The sequence below is a fragment of the Tupaia chinensis genome, unplaced genomic scaffold (genome assembly GCF_000334495.1).
Source record: "Tupaia chinensis unplaced genomic scaffold, TupChi_1.0 Scaffold000146_1, whole genome shotgun sequence".
Classification (NCBI taxonomy): Eukaryota; Metazoa; Chordata; class Mammalia; order Scandentia; family Tupaiidae; genus Tupaia; species Tupaia belangeri.
Window position 1 is genome coordinate 12,481,707 of NW_006159616.1, and position 18,177 is coordinate 12,499,883.

Sequence of the window (18,177 nt, forward strand, 5' to 3'; positions counted from 1 at the left end):
TAGCCTTTTTCCATTGTAGTTTTCTTGAGTGATTTTCATTTTGCTACCAGTGAGATTTATGGCCATTAGCTAAGTATTTGCATTTTGTACTTTAGGCCTCTTTTGCAACATCAACCTTAGTCCCCTACTTATTATCCATGCCTATAAAACAAGATGAAAGAGCAAAGAAACCATAGGTGAAGGGCACTACTTTCTCTGTAGCTTTGTTTCATGTATCAAAAAACACATTAGGGGCCGACAGGTAGCATGGTGGTTAAGGCAGCTGGTTCTCATGTGGCCAACTGTGCAATTCGAGTCCTGGGCCCTGCACTTAAAAAACACACTGAGCACATGTGCATGTATGCCCACATCCCTAGAGGAGAATGGAAGAGAAGGGACTGCAGCATGGCTATCCCCACTGGGGGTAATTTCTCACTTTCTCTCTCTCTCTCTTCCCACCCTCACCCCGCCCTGGCTGGAGCATGCAGCCTATAGTAAAACACTTGGGGTGGGAGAGAGGAGATTATTTTATTGATCCAATAATATTTACCAATCATTGCTATGCTAAGTAATTCTCTCTGCAGCTGAAACCAATCGAAACAGTCTTGATATTTGCATATCATAATAAATGTCATCCAAATACATTCACTTAAAAAGTACTTGAGGAACGTTCAGAAATTGACTCAGGAAAAGAAAACTGGCTCTCTGGTATCTACTGTTTTTCTCCTAGAAACATGTCTCATTCAATTATTTGAGAGTAAAAGTAATTTTACCCCACAATAATAATAAATTCTTGTTTAAAATTAAAAACTGACAGGCCTGGCCACAGTGGTGCAGGCAGTAGGGACCTGCTGTGCAGTGCTGGAACATGTAGAAGAGAGCACCAGGTTCATGACCTGGGTCTACCTGAGCACACTGGGTGTTCCCAGTCCTAGCTGACTTCAGGACTCGGGGGAGAATCAAGTCTGGGACCTTGCCAAGGGTGGCTTCCCACTACTCTCTCATAAAAGAAATAGATAGAAAACTTTAAAACAAAACCTAACCAAATGCCTGTTGACAAACCCAGCTGATCCTGTCTGGGTTAGCTCAGGGAGAGGGGAGCCCTGCAATGCCTGCTCAGTGGTAATGACAGAGCCTCACACTCTGAGTTGCCAGCACTGCCGGGAACAATTCCTCATCTGACCAAAGACCTTGGCAAAGCAAACTGTTTTGGTGCATAGGGCAGCCTGTGAATCACACAGATCCTATTTAAGCCGTAGAGTTAGGAGTCGGCAAACTTCTTTTATAAAGGTCCAGGTAATAAACATTGCAGGCTTTGTGGGCCATATGGTCTCTTTCACAGCTACTCAGCTCTGCTGTTGTAGCTCAAAAGCAGCCTGAAACAATACATAAACAGTGGGCCTGGCTGTGTCCCGGTAACACGCAACTCAAAAAGCAGGAGAGGGGGGAACCAGCAGTTAGCGTAATGGCTCTGTGGCTGGACTCCCATGTAGTCGACCGCGGTTCACATCCCGGACCCGTTGGCTTAAAATTCACACCGGGCGTGTGTGCGTGCGTGCCCAAGATCCCAAGAGGAGAATGGAGGAGAAGGGATTGCGGCGTGACCATCCCCCTTGGGGGGTGATTTCTCGCTTTCTGTCTCTATGTCTCTCTCTGTCTGTCTGGCGAGCGCACACACCCTATAGCGAAAACCTCTCCAAAAAAATAAATAAAAGCAGGAGAGAGCTATATTGGCCTGGGGGCTATGGTTTGCTAAGCTTCGGCCACAAGTGCCGCATTCTTGTTGATTTATCATTGTTGCCTTGTTCACTTCTCCCTGGTCTCTCTTCTGTTTCTCGTAGGCACCCATCAAACCTGATGCTGGACAGGCTGAGTGGGAAAATCCTGCACATTGACTTTGGGGACTGCTTTGAGGTAAACACACGTTCCAGAACTCCATGCTGAGCTCACCTTCCTAGGCAATTCTCTGACGTCCCAGGCAAACTAAGGCCCAAGTGCCTTACCCTTACCCCAGCCTTTCCTGTGAAGGTGACAGGAAGCCAGTCAAAGAAAGGAAGTTCAATCTTTAGTTGGACCCTAACCCTCCCTAGGGCAAGGGCTGCTGTCCACACACCCTGTCTGAGGGGAGGAAACCCTCATTCTTTATGCTGCCTGCTGCCCAAGGGCCTGGGCATGATGTACATCATCCTCTTTTTTTTTTTTTTTTTCCTCTGTTCTGTTTTTCTGCTTTGGTTTTTTTTTTTTTTTTTTTTTAAGATTTTTTTAGTTATCTTTCAAATAAATTCAGGCTACTTCATGTCTGTGCGATACTTGAAACAATGAGGGTGGCACACAGAAAAGCCACCTGCCTTCACCTTGCCTTACTTAGCTAACCAGTCTAACCACGGATTTGGGTTTTTCCATTTATTATCCTATAGGTTGCTATGACCAGAGAGAAGTTTCCAGAGAAGATTCCATTTAGACTAACAAGAATGTTGACCAATGCTATGGAGGTGAGTGGATATTGGGAACAAGCTGGTTTGAAATGGGCCCAGTATAGTCACAGCCTTTCTTAGGACAGACTTGCTCATTAGATCTCATTGGTTCCCCAAGGTGCCTGTGGCATGTCTTAGCAGTTCCCTGGAACTTCCTGTTGTATAAGAAACAATCTGTCTTTGAAGACTTTCCACATGGTTTCTCCTGACCCTCCCTTGACCCCTCCCAAGACAGTCCCAGCCTAATACATCAGTGTGGCCTGTGTCTCCTTCCTAAGTGAGGGTGGTAGACCCTCTCGACTTGCTTGTGGTCATAAGCACTAGTGAGCCGGAGCTGGTTACTCTGTGGTGAGTGGCTTTGTCCGTATCTAGGTTACTGGCCTAGATGGCAACTATAGGATCACATGCCACACGGTGATGGAAGTACTTCGGGAGCACAAGGACAGCGTCATGGCTGTGCTGGAAGCCTTCGTCTATGACCCCTTGCTGAACTGGAGGCTGATGGACAGTGAGTATTACCGAGAGCATGTGGGGCTGGCACCCTTCCCAGTTAGGAATGTACAACACACTGCATCTCACTACCTGTTCCCTTCGAGCCTGAGCCAGAGATACATGTATTACCAAGCTACGGCATTACATTTTTACAGAGCAGCTCTGGATCGAGGCTGGAAAGGAATCTCAAGTACTTTTATTAACTAGAACAGAAAACTGCCATTATCAATTTAGATATTAATTAAAATATTTTTCAAGATAAACTAAGCACCCTAGTGATTTTTGCTTATTTGGGCTTTATATAGAGTAGTGAGCTGGAATTTTAATAAGAAGTGCAAGCAGTTGTGATTTGAGATAGCAAATCTTTGATTACCCTTTGTTTTTACCTCCTTAAATGAAGTTACTAACCAGAGGCTCTAATCAACTATAATCAAATCATAATTTGACCTTATGCCATTTGTTTTATGTTGTTCAAATCAAAAATCTAGAGTATACCCCTGTATTTCATATCCCATGCTAACACCTGCCCACTTACTCCTGAATAATATGTCTTTGGGATTATAGCTTTTAGAAAAATTATCTTTTAATTATTTTATTCATTTGTTTAATTATTATTATTATTATTATTTTCACATGAGTTTTGCCAGAGAAAGAGAGAGAGCAAGCTGCCAGGTTCGGGACTCGAACTGTGGCCAGCCATGTGGAAATTCCAGCACCTTAACCACCACGTCACCTTTTGGCCCCTCAAAATTATATATTTATAATAGAAAAAAAAAATCAGTCTGGCTCTATGGCACAGTGATACTGCACTACCAATAGAAATTGGCTCTCTCGGGACCAGCAGTTAGCATAATGGCTATGTCACTGGACTCCCACGTAGTCGACTGTGGTTCACGTCCCAGACCCGGCGGCTTAAACTCACGCTGGGCGCGTGTGCATGCGTGCCCAAGATCCCGAGAGGAGAATGGAGGAGAAGGGATTGCGGCTTGGCCATCCCCCCTGGGGGGTGATTTCTCGCTTTCTATCGCTCTGTATCTCTCTGTCTATCTGGTGAGCGCACGCGCCCTATAGCAAAAACCTCTCCAAAAAAAAAAAAGGAAAAAAGAAAAAAAAAAGGACTGGGCTCTCAGGGCTGGCAGGTGGCATGGTAGTTAAGGGGTACTACCACATGGCCGACCGCAGTTCGAGTCCCGGACCTGGTGGCTTGCTTTCTCACTTTCCCTCTCTTTCTGTCTCTTTGGTCAAATTAAAAAATTAAAATGATAATTAAAAAAAAAAAAAAGAAGTTGACTCTCACATGGCAACCATAGTTCTAATCCCTAACTGGGTCAGCCTGAAGCAAGCTGAGCACATGTGTACATGCCAGATCTGATGGGCTAGAGGACTGGAGGACGGGGATTGCAGTATGACCAGACCCTGTGGAGAGTGCTCCTCTCTCATTCTCACTTTTGCTTTCTCACATACACGTGCCTATACTCTGTGATGAATTAAAAATATATCTATTTAAAAAGAAAATATCAACCAAGTTTCTTTCAAGTCAAAGTTTGAAGCACTTTTTAATACACTTTCCTTCTTTCTATAGCAAATACCAAAGGCAATAAGAGATCCCGAACGAGGACAGATTCCTACTCTGCTGGCCAGTCAGTAGGTGAGTGTGTCCCATGAGAGACTGCAAATTCTGTATCCATTGTCCAGAGTATTCCTAGAACAGAGTGAGCATTGTTATTGCCAATGGGAGGCATGACTTAAAGCAGTAATGGCTGCTAAGTATGAAGGAAGTAAACTTGGTTTTGTTGATGTTACTAACAATGATAGTTTTGCAGAAATAGTCACTGCTAACATACCACCCGACAGGCATTTATTGAACTCCCAAAACTTGGTCTAGAAATATTTACTGAGCACCGAGCACTTAATATATGTTTTTTGAGTTTGGTTTTGTTTTAATTTTCCAGTGGCACATGCACTCACCAGAAACAGAAAAAGAGGGAAAGCAAGAAAGCACTTCTCATAGGACATGGTCACACTGCAATCCTTTCTCCTCCACTTCTCCCTCCTTTCAGGACATTGGGCACCCACATGCATGCACATATGCCCAGCGTGTTTCTCAAGCTGCCAGGTCTGGGACTCAAACCACACTGTTAGCCATGTGGGATCCAGCCGCTTTAATCACCATGCCACCAGTTGGCATTGTTTTTATTTACTATCACCCAGCATGGAGTTGGGTACCTGAATATCAAAAATTCTTTTTTTTTTTTTTTTTTTTTGAGAGGTTTTTCACTATAGGGCGTGTGCACTCACCAGACTGACAGAGAGAGACATAGAAACAGAAAGCGAGAAATCACCCCCCAGGGGGGATGGTCACGTCACAGTCCCTTCTCCATTCTCCTCTCGGGATCTTGGGCACACACGCACACGCACCCGGCGTGAGTTTTAAGCCACCGGGTCTGGGACGCGAACCGCGGTCGACTACATGGGAGTCCAGCGACATAGCCATTACACTAACTGCTGGCTTCCCGTGAATATCAAAAATTCTTACCAAACTATTTGATTTTAATTTAATCTATTAGGTCATCCAGAAAGCCACGATGTCTTTTTCTATGTTGTTCTATGCATAAATGTGTCATGACTTTCCTGGCAATCTAACTGCTATAAAAACACACTTAAGGGCTGGCAGGTGGTGTAATTAAGGGCACTGGACACCCACACGGCCAACCATCGTTCGAGTCCCAGACCTGGTGGCTTGCTTTCTCACTTTCCCTTTCACGCTTTCTCTCTCGCTCTGTCCCTGTCTGGTCAAACAAACAAACAAACAAATAAATAAATGTAAATAAAATAATTATTTATAAAACACACATACTTTTAATGGGCCAGCCCCAGTGGCATGGTGGTTAAGGCGCTGGACACTCCCACATGACTGATCACATTGGAGTCCCAGACCTAGTGGCTTGCTTTCTCACTTTCCCTCTCACTCACTGTGTGTCTCTCTCTAATCAAATTAAAATGAATGAATAAATAAAATTAAATAAATAATTTAAAAAGAAATAGAAACACACTTAAGGACCAGCTTGTGGCCTGATTGTTAAGGGAGCCAGTTTCCACATGACCAACCGCATGGTTCAAATCCCAGCCCCAGATGTCTGGAAAATACACTAGGAATATGTGTGTGTGTGTCCTAATTCCCAACAAGGTAGAGAAAAGGAGACGGGATTGCAGCATGATCACACTGCACTGGTGAGTGCTTCCTCTGTCTGTTTCTCTGGTGAGTACACATACCCTCTGGTAAATTAAAAAACACACATAGGGGACCAGCAGGGGCATGGTAGTTAAGGTGCTGGACTCCTACATGGCCAATCACAGTTGAAGTCCTGGGTGCTTTCTCACTTTCCCTCTCTCTCTGTCTCTCTCTACTGAGTGCACATGGCCTATAGCAAATTTTAAAAAATAATAATAAATAAATAAATTTAGGGGGGCCAGCAGGAGGTGGACAAATTAAAAATAAAAATAAATGAAGTTCAATAAAATAATTCTTTCAAAATTTAATAAACTAAGTAAATTAATCATTTTTAATAACTATTTTATTTATTTTAATTTGACCAGAGAGGGACAGAGTGAGAGAGCGAGAGAGAGAGAGGAAAAGTGAGAAAGCAAGTCACCAGGTCTGGGACTTGAACTGTGGTTAGCCATGTGGGAGTCCAACACCCTTAACCACCATGCCACCTAGAGGAGAATGGAGGAGAAGGGATTGCGGCGTGACCATCCCCCCTGGGGGATGATTTCTCGTTTTCTGTCTCTATGTCTCTGTCTGTCTGGCGAGCGCATGCGCCCTATAGTGAAAACCTCTCCAAAAAAAAAAGAAAGCTGGGACTAGCAGATGGTGTAATAGTTGCATCTCTGTACTCCCACATGCCTGACCATGGTTGTAGTCCTGTACCCAGTGGCTTCAAACTCACACCAGGGTTCATGTGTGTTCATGCCCAAAATTCCAAGAGGAAACTGGAGAAGGGATTGCAGTGTGGCCATGCCCCCTGCAGGGTGATTTCTTGCTTTCTGTCTCTCTGTCTCTGGCAAGTACACACACTGTATAGCAAAAATCTCTCTTTAAAAAAACAAAAGCTCTTGGGGATGGCATAATGGTTACATCACTGAACTTCCACTTGGATGACCATGGTTCACATCCTGGACCTAGCAGTTTGAAACTCACACTGGGCACCTGTGCGTGCGTGCCCAAAATCCCAAGAGGAGAATGAAGTAGAAGGGATTGTGGCATGGCCCATCACCCCAGAGGTCGATTTCTCACTTTCCGTCTCTCTGTTTCTCTCTGTCTCTGAGGCAAGCACATGCACCCTATAGCAAAAAATCTCTCCTAAAAAAGAAAGAAAGTAAGTTCTTGGATTGGTGGCATTTAATCATTACTTCACCAGAAAAAGGGTAATTTTTCCTCACTGGATGGATAAACTCTGGGTAGGTAGAAAAGAAAAAGGGTGTTCCAGGCAAATTATTGGAGTACCGAGGCATAATGTGGACAAAATCCTGGGTATTGTGACAGGATTTATGAATGCCTGAATGTGCCAGGTTTGTAAGACCCATAGTCTCTGGGTCATACATGCATATATCTCTCCCATACCTTGTGTATATGGCCGGTCTCAACCAAAGTGTGCTGAGACTTACTGGTTTCCTTCTCAGGATCCACCTCACTAATACATTATTGAATGACTCTTTTAAAAAATATATATATTTTTTTTTTTTAATTATTTATTTATTTATTTTTAATTTGACCACAGAGGGACAGAGTGTGAGAGAGAGGAAGTGAGAAAGCAAGCCACCAGGTTCAGGACTCGAACAGCGGTCAACCATGTGGGAGTCCAGCACCCTTAACCACCACACCACCTGCTGGCCCCATTGAATGACTCTTACATACTACCTATAGCATGCACAGAGAAAATAGGATAGCTAGTTCTAATGGTGCCAGATGGTGATAGACCTGGTTGATTTTTTTCTATCTTAAAAGTCAAGTTTGGGACCAGCAGATGGCATAATGGTTATGTCACTGGACTCCCATGTAGTTGATTGTGGTTTGAGTCCTGGATCCGTCAGCTTAAAACTCATACCGGGTGCATGTACATGCATGCCCAAAGTCCTGAGAGGAGAAAGAAAGGAAACAGGATTGTGGCCTGGCCATCTTCATTGGCAGGTGATTTCTCGCTTTCTGTCTCTCTCTCTCTCTCACAGTGGCATGCGCCCTATAGCTAAAACCTCTTACACAAAAATGTAAAGTTCCTGGGAGCTATTAGTGAAAGCATTGCTGGGCCCGCAGGTGGCGTGGTGGTTAAGGTGCTGGACTCCCACATCGCTGACCACAGTTTGGGTCCTGGACCTCATGCCTTAAAAATCATGTCATGCACCTGTACATACATGTCTAAAATCCCAAGAGGAGAACTGAGGAAAAGAGATTACACATGGCCATCCCCCCACCAGGGGGTGATTCTCACTTTCCCTCTCACTATTTCTTTCTGTCTTTCTCCAGTGAGCGTACATGCCTCTGGCAAAAATCTTAAAAGTAAATAAATTCTAAACTGTTCTCTGGTGAAGGCTATAATCAGCAGAGAGTAACCGTAAAATCTGAGAACTATTCAACCTAGAATTGATATGCAATTTCCTCCAAGGAATAATACTTCAATCATCCATATTACCCATTGCAAAGCTAAGTTTTAAAATGTTATCATCAGTTTTTGTTCAACCAAAAATGTGTTGGCCTGCTGACCACACATTGACCTGTGTTCCCATTCTCTCTATGTAAGAACATTTATTATAAATGCTATTTACTTGAAAATTCATGTTTTAATTCTGATAAACACTACATTATTCAATGATAATAACACATTTAAAAATGGCTTTGCAGGGCTGGCCCCATAGCACAGAGGTTTAGGACTGTGCATTGGGAGCTGGATTCCACATGGCTAACCACAGTTCGAATCCCAGTCCCAGCAGCTTGCAAAACACATGGTCAAATGCTGATTTGATAGAGGGACCAGCAGGTGATGTAATGGTACATTGCTCGACTCCCATGTTGTTGACCACGGTTCGAGTTCCAGAACCTGTGGCTTAAACTCATGCCAGGCACGTGTGCGTGTGTGCCCAAGATCCCAAGAGGAGAATGGAAGAGAAGGGAATGCGGTGTGGCCATCACTCTGAGGGGTGATTTCTCACTTTCTGTCTCTTGGTCTCTCTTGGTCTCTCAGGCAAGTGCACGCACCTTATAGCAAAAACCTCTAAAAAAAAAAAAAAATTGCTGATGGGATAGAGAAATGGAGGAAAAGAATTGTGGCATGATCACCTCTCTCAGGAGGTTCAGCGTGGGGGGTTGTTTCCTATCTCCCTCCCTCTCTCTCTCTCTCTCCAGCAAGAGCACACACCCTTTGGCAATTTGATTTTTTTCATAGAGATTTACTCCCCAGGGAGATGGCCACGTTGCAGTCCCTTCTCCTCCAATCTCCTCTTGGGATCTTGAGTACACATGCACACATATCCGGCCTAAGTGTCAAGCCACCAGGTCTAGGACTTGAACCACAGTCACCCATGAGAGAGTTCATCGACATAGTCATGACACCATCTGCTGGTTCCCCTCTGACAATTTTTTTTTTTTTAGAGAGAGTTTTTTTTGAAATAGAGTGTGTACGTGTACCAGAGAGACAGGGACAGGAAGTGACAAATCACCCCCCAGGGGAGATGGCCACACTGCAGTTCCTTTTTCTCCATTCTCTTCTTGGGATCTTGGGCATGCATGTACACGTGCCTGTCATGAGTTTTAAGCCACCAGGTCCAGGACTCGCTCCGTGGTTGACTACATGGGAGTCCAGTAGCGTAACCATTATACCATCTGCTGATCCTCCCCTCTGGCAACTTTTAAAAAAGAAAATGGCTTTACAGATTTAAGCACTTTTAAATATATAAAGAATAACATTGGGCCACCTATGACCTGGTGGTTAAGGCTGCTGGATTCCACATGGCAGACTATGTGGTTAGAACCCTGGACCTAGAAGCTTGAAAAGCATGCCAGGCGTGAGGATATACATGTCCAAAATCCTGATAGAAGGAAGAAATGGAGAAGAGAGGATTGCTGTATAACTCCATGGTGGATGCTTGCTCTCTCTCTCTCTCTCTCTCTTTCTCTCTTTCTCTTCCTGGCTCCTCAATAAGTGCACATGACCTTTGGCAAATTTTTGAAAAAAGATTAGCATTAAGCTTTTTCTTCCTTCCTCTATCAGGTAGGTAAGGCAGATGTTAAAGAATTAGAATAGGGCCAGCATGTGGCATGGTGATTGAGGTACTGAATCCTACATAACTGATTCCACAGTTCAAGTCCTTGACCTGGAAGCTTGAAGAACACACTGAGCATATGTGCTCAAAATCTTGAGAAGAGAATGGAAGAGAAGGGATTGTGGCATGGCCATCGCCATCACTGGGCAGTGATTTCTCACTTTCTCTCTCTTGTCTATTTCTTTCTGTCTCTCTTTAGTGAGCATACATACTCTATAGCAAAAATCTTAAAAAAGAAAAGGAAAAAAAAAGAATTAGAAACTAATGGCTTCTCAATGCATGAATTTCTGCTCATTGATTTTTTTTCCTCTAGAAATTTTGGACGGTGTGGAACTTGGAGAACCAGCCCATAAGAAAACGGGGACCACAGTGCCAGAATCCATTCATTCGTTCAGTAAGTTCATCCTCTGAGGAATTGCACAGCAATGACTAGCTCATTAAGAAAATAGCAGCTGTGTTGTACCATGAGAGAGGGTCAACAAGATGAAGCAACAAAACCGCCTTTGAGCAGAAAAAGTTCCCTGAATTTCTCATTATATTCTGAGGACAAAGATGGACACAGAGGAAGGATTGCTCAACACTTACAAAAGTGAATATTTGAGAAAAACAGGGGTGCCCATTGAATCCGTTGTGATTATCCAATTCTTACTGTTATTTCTACTTTTGTGTGTTCCAGTTGGAGATGGTTTGGTGAAGCCAGAGGCCCTAAATAAGAAAGCTATTCAAATTATTAACAGGGTTCGAGATAAGCTCACTGGTGAGTGTGTATGTATATGTTTACTTAAAAGGACCTAAAATGTGAGAAATCTTTCTAAATCTCCTTGAGTGGGTGATCAGCTTTATTCCTGGATATGTCAGTGCCTGAGTTCTGGCCTCGAGCCATTCACAGGAGTGCCTCTTAGACTGTCTATCAGTTAAACATCCTTTCTGTTTTTCTTTCTGATGACTAATAACGTTACCCAAAATCAGTTCAATCTTGTAGCCGGCAGGTGGCATGGTGGTTGGTGCGCTGGACTCCCCACATGCCAACTACAGTTCGAGTCCTGGACCTGGCAGTTTGCTTTCTCACTTTCCCCTTCTCTCTCTGTCTTTCTCTGGTCAAATTTTTAAAAATAATTTCAACAAATTGAATTAAATAAATAAATTTTTTTTTTTAAGAAAATTATTTTTATCTCATTTAACTCAGAAAGTAAAGAAAGTTCTTTTGGATTTCAAATCAGCCCAATTCATGGAAATGTCTCATATCATATTGGCTGATATTAGAGCAAATTTGCCACCCCCATTCATTGCCTCTCTGTATGTTTGTAACCGTGACAGTGTGGAGAGAATGAAAGGGGAGATGTCTTTCACACTCACCATCTTTCTTCTGATTGTGAGGGTATGTGATGTGGAGGGTGAAAGCCAGCAAGCCAGAGACCCCAGCTCAGCCACCTACTTCCTATGTGGCCTCTGAGCCACATGATCTGGAAGATCATGAGGATGCCTCCCTCGGCCGTGCAGAGGATGAAATGAGACATGAGGTGCCTGGTATTTTGCACCAGGGCCTGGCACATTCATTTTATAGTCAAGGTGTATATGTTGGCCATAAATACACCTGTAAGTGCTAGATGCTGAAGAAACCATTCTGGTAAAAACAAATGGTTCCCTGCTTTCATGAAACTCAGAATCTATAGAGGAACACTATGTTAAGTGGAGGAGAGAGGGACCAGCAGGTGGCGTAATGGTTATGTTGCTGGACTCCCATGTAGTTGACCACAGTTCAAGTCCCAGACCCGGCAGCTTAAAACTTCTGCTGGGCACGTGTGCATGCATGCCCAAAATCTCAAGAGGAAACTGAAGGAGAAGGGATTCCATCATGGCCATCCCCCCGGGGGTGAGTTTTCACTTTTTGTCTCTTTGTGTCTGTCTCTCTAGCAAGCACACACGCCCTACAGCAAAAAATCTGTCTTAAAAAAAAAAAAAGTAGAGGAGAGAGACTCGGGGCTGTGATTCCTCTAATAGGAGGATTAATCTAATTTGGGAGTTCAGATAAAGCCTCCCTAATAAAACAACCTACGGGAGCCAGCAGATAGCATACTGGTTACATCACTGGACTCCCACATGGTTGACTGCAGTTCGAGTACCAGATCCAGTGGCTTAAATTCACACCGGGCACATGTGCATGTGTGCCCAAAATCCTGAGAGGAGGATGGAGGAGAAGGGATGTGGCATGGCCACCCCAACCCCAGGAGGGTGATTTCTTGCTTTCTGTCTGTCTCTCCAATGAGCACATGCCCCCTATAGCAGAAATCTCTCAAAAGGAAGGAAGTAAAGAAAAGAGGAGTTATTTAAAAATACATTGTCCCAGGGCTAGCATGTGGCATGGTGGTTGGAATACTGGACTCACACGTGGAAGAAAAAGCCACCTGGCTTGCTTTTTCTCTTCTTTCTTTCTTGAATAATGATAATGTATGACATTAAACAAGTAATTCTTTTTTAATAATTATTTTATTTGTTGTTATTATTATTATTATTGCCAATTTGACCAGAGAGAGAGAGAGAAAGGGAAAGTGAGAGATTAAGCTGACAGGTCCAGGATTTGAACCGCGGTTGGCCATGTGGGAGTCCAGCACCTTAACTATAGCACCACCTGCTGGACCAGTAATTCTTTTTTTCCTTTCTTTTTTTTTTTTTTGAGAGGTTTTTGCTACAGGGCTCATGTGCTCACCAGAAAGAGACAGAGAGACAGGAAGCGAAAAATCACCAAAAATCCCCCCACCCCCCCAGGGGGGATGGCCATACCACAATCCCTTCTTCTCCATTCTCCTCTCAGGATCATGGGCACACACACACATGCGTCAGGCGTGAATTTAAGCCTCGGGTCCAGGACTCAAACCACAGTCAACTACATGGGAGTCCAGTGACATCGCCGTTATGCCAACTGCTGGTCCCGAGTAATTCTTTTTTTTAGAGAGAGAATTTTGCTATAAGGTGTATGCACTTGCTGGAGAAACAGAAAGTGAGAAATCATCCCCGCAGAGGGGATGGCCACGCCACAATCCCTTCTCCTCTATTCTCTCAGGATTTTGAGTACACACACACACAAGCACGTGAACCTGCCATTAGTTTTAAGTCACTGGGTCTGGGACATGAACTGTGGTTGACTTTGTGGGGAAAAAGCGATATAACTACCATACCATCTGCTAGTCCCTAAACAAGTAATTTTTTTTTTTAATTTTTTTTAAAATGGCATGTTGGTTAAGGGTACTGAACACCCACATGGCCAACCCGCAGTTGAAGTTCTAGACCTGGTTGCTTGCTTTCTCACTTTCCTTCTCTCTCTCTCTCTCTCTCTCTTTCTCTCTGTTGTTCTCTCTCTGGTCAAATTTAAATAAATAAAGTTAAATAAAATATTGTTTTAAAAAATAAAAATAAATTATAAAAAGCAAGAATACATTGTTCCGGGACCAGCAGTTAGCGTAATGGCTATGTCGCTGGACTCCCACGTAATCGACTGTGGTTTGAGTCCTGGGCCCAGTGACTTAAAACTCACAACAGACGCGTGTGTGTGCGTGCCCAAGATCCCAAGAGGAAAATGGAGGTGAAAGGATTGCGGCATGGCCATCCCCCCTGGGGGGTGATTTGTCACTTTCTGTCTGTCTTTCTGGCGAGCACACACACCCTATAGCAAAAACCTCTCCAGAAAAAGAGAAAAAAAAAAAAGAACAAATGTTCTAGGCAAAGGAAACAGCATATACAAGGGCCCTGTGGTGGGAGAAAATGATGGCAAGAAACATGGCCTCAGGACCAGCAGGTGGCATGGTGGTTAAGGCGCTGGACACTCCCACATGGCCAACCACGGTTCAGTCCTGGACCTGGTGGCTTGCTTTCTTGCTTTCTCACTTTCCCTCTTCGTGTGTGTGTGTGTGTGTGTGTGTGTCTGGTCAAATTAAAAAATGAGTAGATAAATAAATAAGTACTTAAAAAAAAGATTCTCGAAAGAAAGAAAGAAAGAAAGAAAGAAAGAAAGAAAGAAAGAAAGAAAGAAAGAAAGAAAAAGAAAAATGGCAGGCCAGTTCAGCTGTCCAAAGAGAGCAGGATGGGAGGCAAGCAATGAAACATGGCTGACTCTGGCTCAACCAGAGCCAGATCTCATAAGACCTTATGTTTTCATCCTGTGTCCTAAGGGCATTTGGAAACCAGGAGAGGTTTTAAGTGGGATAGGAGGGAGGGAGAAGGCTGAGCATTTGCCTTGTGAGGTATTCCCCGCTCTGGGTGTGGCAGAATGGATCAGAGGGGAAGGCGTGCCGGTATGCTAGCTACCACTGTCCTCTAGGCAAGGTAGGACAGTTGGTTAGACTAAGGCACTGTGAGTGGGGATGGACTGAAGAGATCTCCAGGAGGTAAAATCTAAAGGGTTAGTGATGGAGCAAGAGGGAAGGGAGGGATCAAGGATGGCTCCAAGTCATTGGTGACTATCTGAGAGCCGCGATGAGCCTGCGAAAGCGGTTACAGAGAATATGAAGTGGGGATAGGGGGAAGGAGGACAGAGAGATTAGCTTAAAAACTAAGCAGTCTGCTAGGAGGAGAGAGGATTAAGGAATGGTTGAATGAGAGGCTTTTTTTTTTCCTTTAATGGGAGAGAAGAGCATAAAGTAGGAGGTAAGGCTGTCTGCTGAGGGTGAGCAGCAGGAGAGGTCTGGACCTTTAGGGAGAGTAGACATGGTGCTTGTGACAAATGAAAGCACATTGCCAAAGAAGCACGGCCAAGCAGGGCCGAGTGCCGGGGCCCGAGGTTATGAACGTGCGACATAAGCAAGCTGCCCTGTGGGAGGAGAGGCTCTCCAATGAGGCCGGAGCAGTAAGACAGGACAGAGCTTCAGGTCCACTCGCCTGACTCCACAGTGATTTTGGAAGAGAAGGATCACATACACACTGACCAGATCTTTGCCAGGCTGAAATTAGCCAACCGCAAAACTTTGCCTTCTTTGAACCAAGAGAAGGAAGTGCAGGTGAATTTTAAAAATCCCACTATCCTGGCAGATGGCATGGTGGTTAAGGGCCTCCACATGACTGGCCACAGTTCAAGTCCTGGACCTGGTGACTTGCTTTCTCACTTTCTCTCTCGCTGTCTTTCACTCTCGCTCTGTCCTTCTCTGGTCAAATTAAAATCAAAAGAAGTAAATAAATAAGGTTAAAATAAAATAATTCTTTACAAAATAAAGTAAAAATCCAACTATCGTGTGTCCTTCACATCATGTACTCTGTAAGGATGCACAGATTTGGACAGCACAAACAGTTGAGCAGAACAGAACAGGAAGTGTGGATAACCAGGTGCAGACTGAATGTTTTTGTCTTTCCTGTGCTAGGTCGGGATTTCTCTCATGATGATACTTTGGATGTTCCCACACAAGTTGAGCTGCTCATCAAACAAGCAACATCCCATGAAAACCTCTGTCAGTGCTACATTGGCTGGTGAGTGGGCATCTCAGACGACTGTGAAAATAAGCAGTCAGGAGCCCTGCCTAGTCCCTAAACATGAGGTGGCCAAACAAAGACAGATGTAGGTTATCTGTAAAGGGCAGTTTCAGTTCAGATCTCTTTAAAAGTTTATATTTACTGTTTGCTCATTGTCCCAAAAATGAAAAGGTTGCTGTCAGCTAGTAGCATGGGGTTAAGGCACATAGCCAGCTACACGGTTTGATTCCTAGACCTAGCAGCTTGAAAACACACCAGGCACATACACGTGTATACCCAAAATCCTAAGAGGAGAATGGAGGAGAAGGGATTGCAGTGTGGTCATCCCCCCTGGAGGGGTGCTTTCTTACCTTCTATCTCCCTGTCTCTGGTGAACACACTTGCCCTATAGCAAATTTTTTTAAAAAAAGAGAGAAACTTGGGGCCAGCAGGTGGTGTGGTGGTTAAGGACGCTAGACTTCCACATGGCCGACCACAGTTCAAGTCCCAAACCTGGTGGCTTGCTTTCTCACTCCCACCCCCCTCACTCTGTCCCTCTCTGGTCAAATTAAAATAAATAATTTTTTAAAATAATTCTTAATTAATTAAAAAAAAAGAGAAAGTTGAAAAAGGATGCATATCTGGAAAGCAAATTAAGTGAAAATTATTATAGTTTAGGAGAATAGATGAGGCTTGCTTATTTGTTTGTGATGGGTTCATTGGGGATTTTTGCTGTCAATTCAGAGATACAGGAAGGACAGAGGAAAAGAAGCCAGAGCAGGGACAGAAAGAAGGAGATGGAAAGATGAATTTTTTATCTCAGAGTCTGACCTCAAGGACCACTCCAGGGTGTGCTTTGATTAGTTGCCTGAGGCATGCTTGAAGGCAGAAACTTGAGAGAGAGAAGGGGTTGCAGGGGAAGCATCGCTGTGGGACCTCAGGCCATCAGCAGCCCTTGACGGGAAATGACGAACGTGTCCCACACAGCGAGCTGTGGGAGACCTCAGGGGATGCCCCGGGTGTCAGACCTTGGTCTTTCCATTTTCAAGTTGTCTGTGTAAAGCTTTGAAGAAGCTCAAATTATTAAAATATTCCTTTTCTGTCTGCCTTTTTAGGTGTCCTTTCTGGTAACTGAAAGGCCGGATGTGTGCCCAGCATTGCTTTTGAGGCTTTTGTACTTTGGTATATGCTTCCACTAAACTGAAACTGTGGTCAGAAAGTTCAACTTTGTTCAACATTTTGAAATGTAAATGAAAAGAACTACTGTATATTAAATGTTGGTTTGAACCAACTTTCTAGCTGCTGTTGAAGAATATATTGTCTGAAACACAAGGCTTGATTTGGTTCCCAGGACAGTGAGATACAGTAATACCACATAAATCAAGCCATTGATTTTGGGGAACAGAAGATCCATAACTTTTGAAATACGGGTGTTGACTTAACGCATAAGAGAACTCATCGTAAGCATTTACTGACAGAAGAATGGCCTAGTCGTTCCTGTCAGCATGGGTACAGCAAACTCAGCACAGCCAAGAAGCCTCAGGTCACGGAGGACATGTGTTAGGATCCTGGGCTGCAAAGGTGTGGAGGAAGCAGACTTCAGCCCTTTCACCCATCCCATTACCTCACTGGTCCTCGGACAGCAGTAGCGATATTCGCAAGATAGGCCAAAATGGGTGGGAAAAGTCTGTCTTCTGCCTGACCCAGGAACGCTGCGACTCACATTTCAAACCAAGACCTGAACTGCTAGGAAGGGAGTTATTCATATCACTGGCAGCCTTGGCTGAGCAGACACAGAGAGGGGGTCACAGTGCAGTGGGGTGGCCCCCCCTGGCCTCCCCCAGCACTGTTCTAGGGTGTTTCAGTTCCGTCTGGTTACTCTGTGTTTAGAGCAAGGGCTCAAGAAGCAAATTGTCGTGCAGGTGCTAAACACAGAGAAGGAGATGGGGAATTACGAGCAAAGTAAATATTCGTAAATATTCGACTCAATGCACAAAGTATAAAGTGTAGCCATGTCTAAACACCATGTCGTATCTGAATAACTTTTGTGCCAATAAATGACATCAGAATTTTAAAAACATGTATATGAGTGGCTTTTTATTCATAATTTATTAGTCAGTTCAAAATTTTTCCTTCAGCATTCAACATCTATTATGGACTTAGTACTAGGGACCACAAGGGTGCAAGGATCTCTGTGATCTGGGCCCTTGGCCTTGACAAGGTGGAGACAACGTTCCGTAGAAGTGGCCTGCACACTCTACTGCAGTGAAGGATGAGAAGCCACAGGCAGGAGCCCAGATCACACTGGTGCACCACAGAAACCTCATAGCATGGAAGGCAGTTGGATTAGATCTTGAGGAGGAGAAGCGCAGACTTTCTCTGCAGAAGAGGAAGCCAAGGTACTGAAGTGTGAAAATACAGTATCTGCAGCAGGGGCAACTGTTAACTTGAAGTATATGGAACTGCCAGGATGTGACCA

General features: G+C 44.1%; 1 protein-coding gene across 1 annotated transcript in view; it reads left to right on the forward strand.

The window, feature by feature from the left end:
• Positions 1-17,778, forward strand: part of MTOR (mechanistic target of rapamycin kinase) — a 163,881-nt gene extending 146,103 nt beyond the window's left edge. The window contains exons 51-58 of the mRNA XM_006145332.3: positions 1,821-1,893; positions 2,397-2,471; positions 2,826-2,961; positions 4,528-4,593; positions 10,576-10,656; positions 10,939-11,019; positions 15,611-15,716; positions 16,814-17,778. Of these exons, the coding sequence (XP_006145394.1) occupies positions 1,821-1,893; positions 2,397-2,471; positions 2,826-2,961; positions 4,528-4,593; positions 10,576-10,656; positions 10,939-11,019; positions 15,611-15,716; positions 16,814-16,829 (634 nt within the window). The 3' untranslated portion in view covers positions 16,830-17,778. The remainder of the gene's footprint in view (positions 1-1,820; positions 1,894-2,396; positions 2,472-2,825; positions 2,962-4,527; positions 4,594-10,575; positions 10,657-10,938; positions 11,020-15,610; positions 15,717-16,813) is intronic.
• The last annotated feature ends 399 nt before the right edge of the window (positions 17,779-18,177 follow it).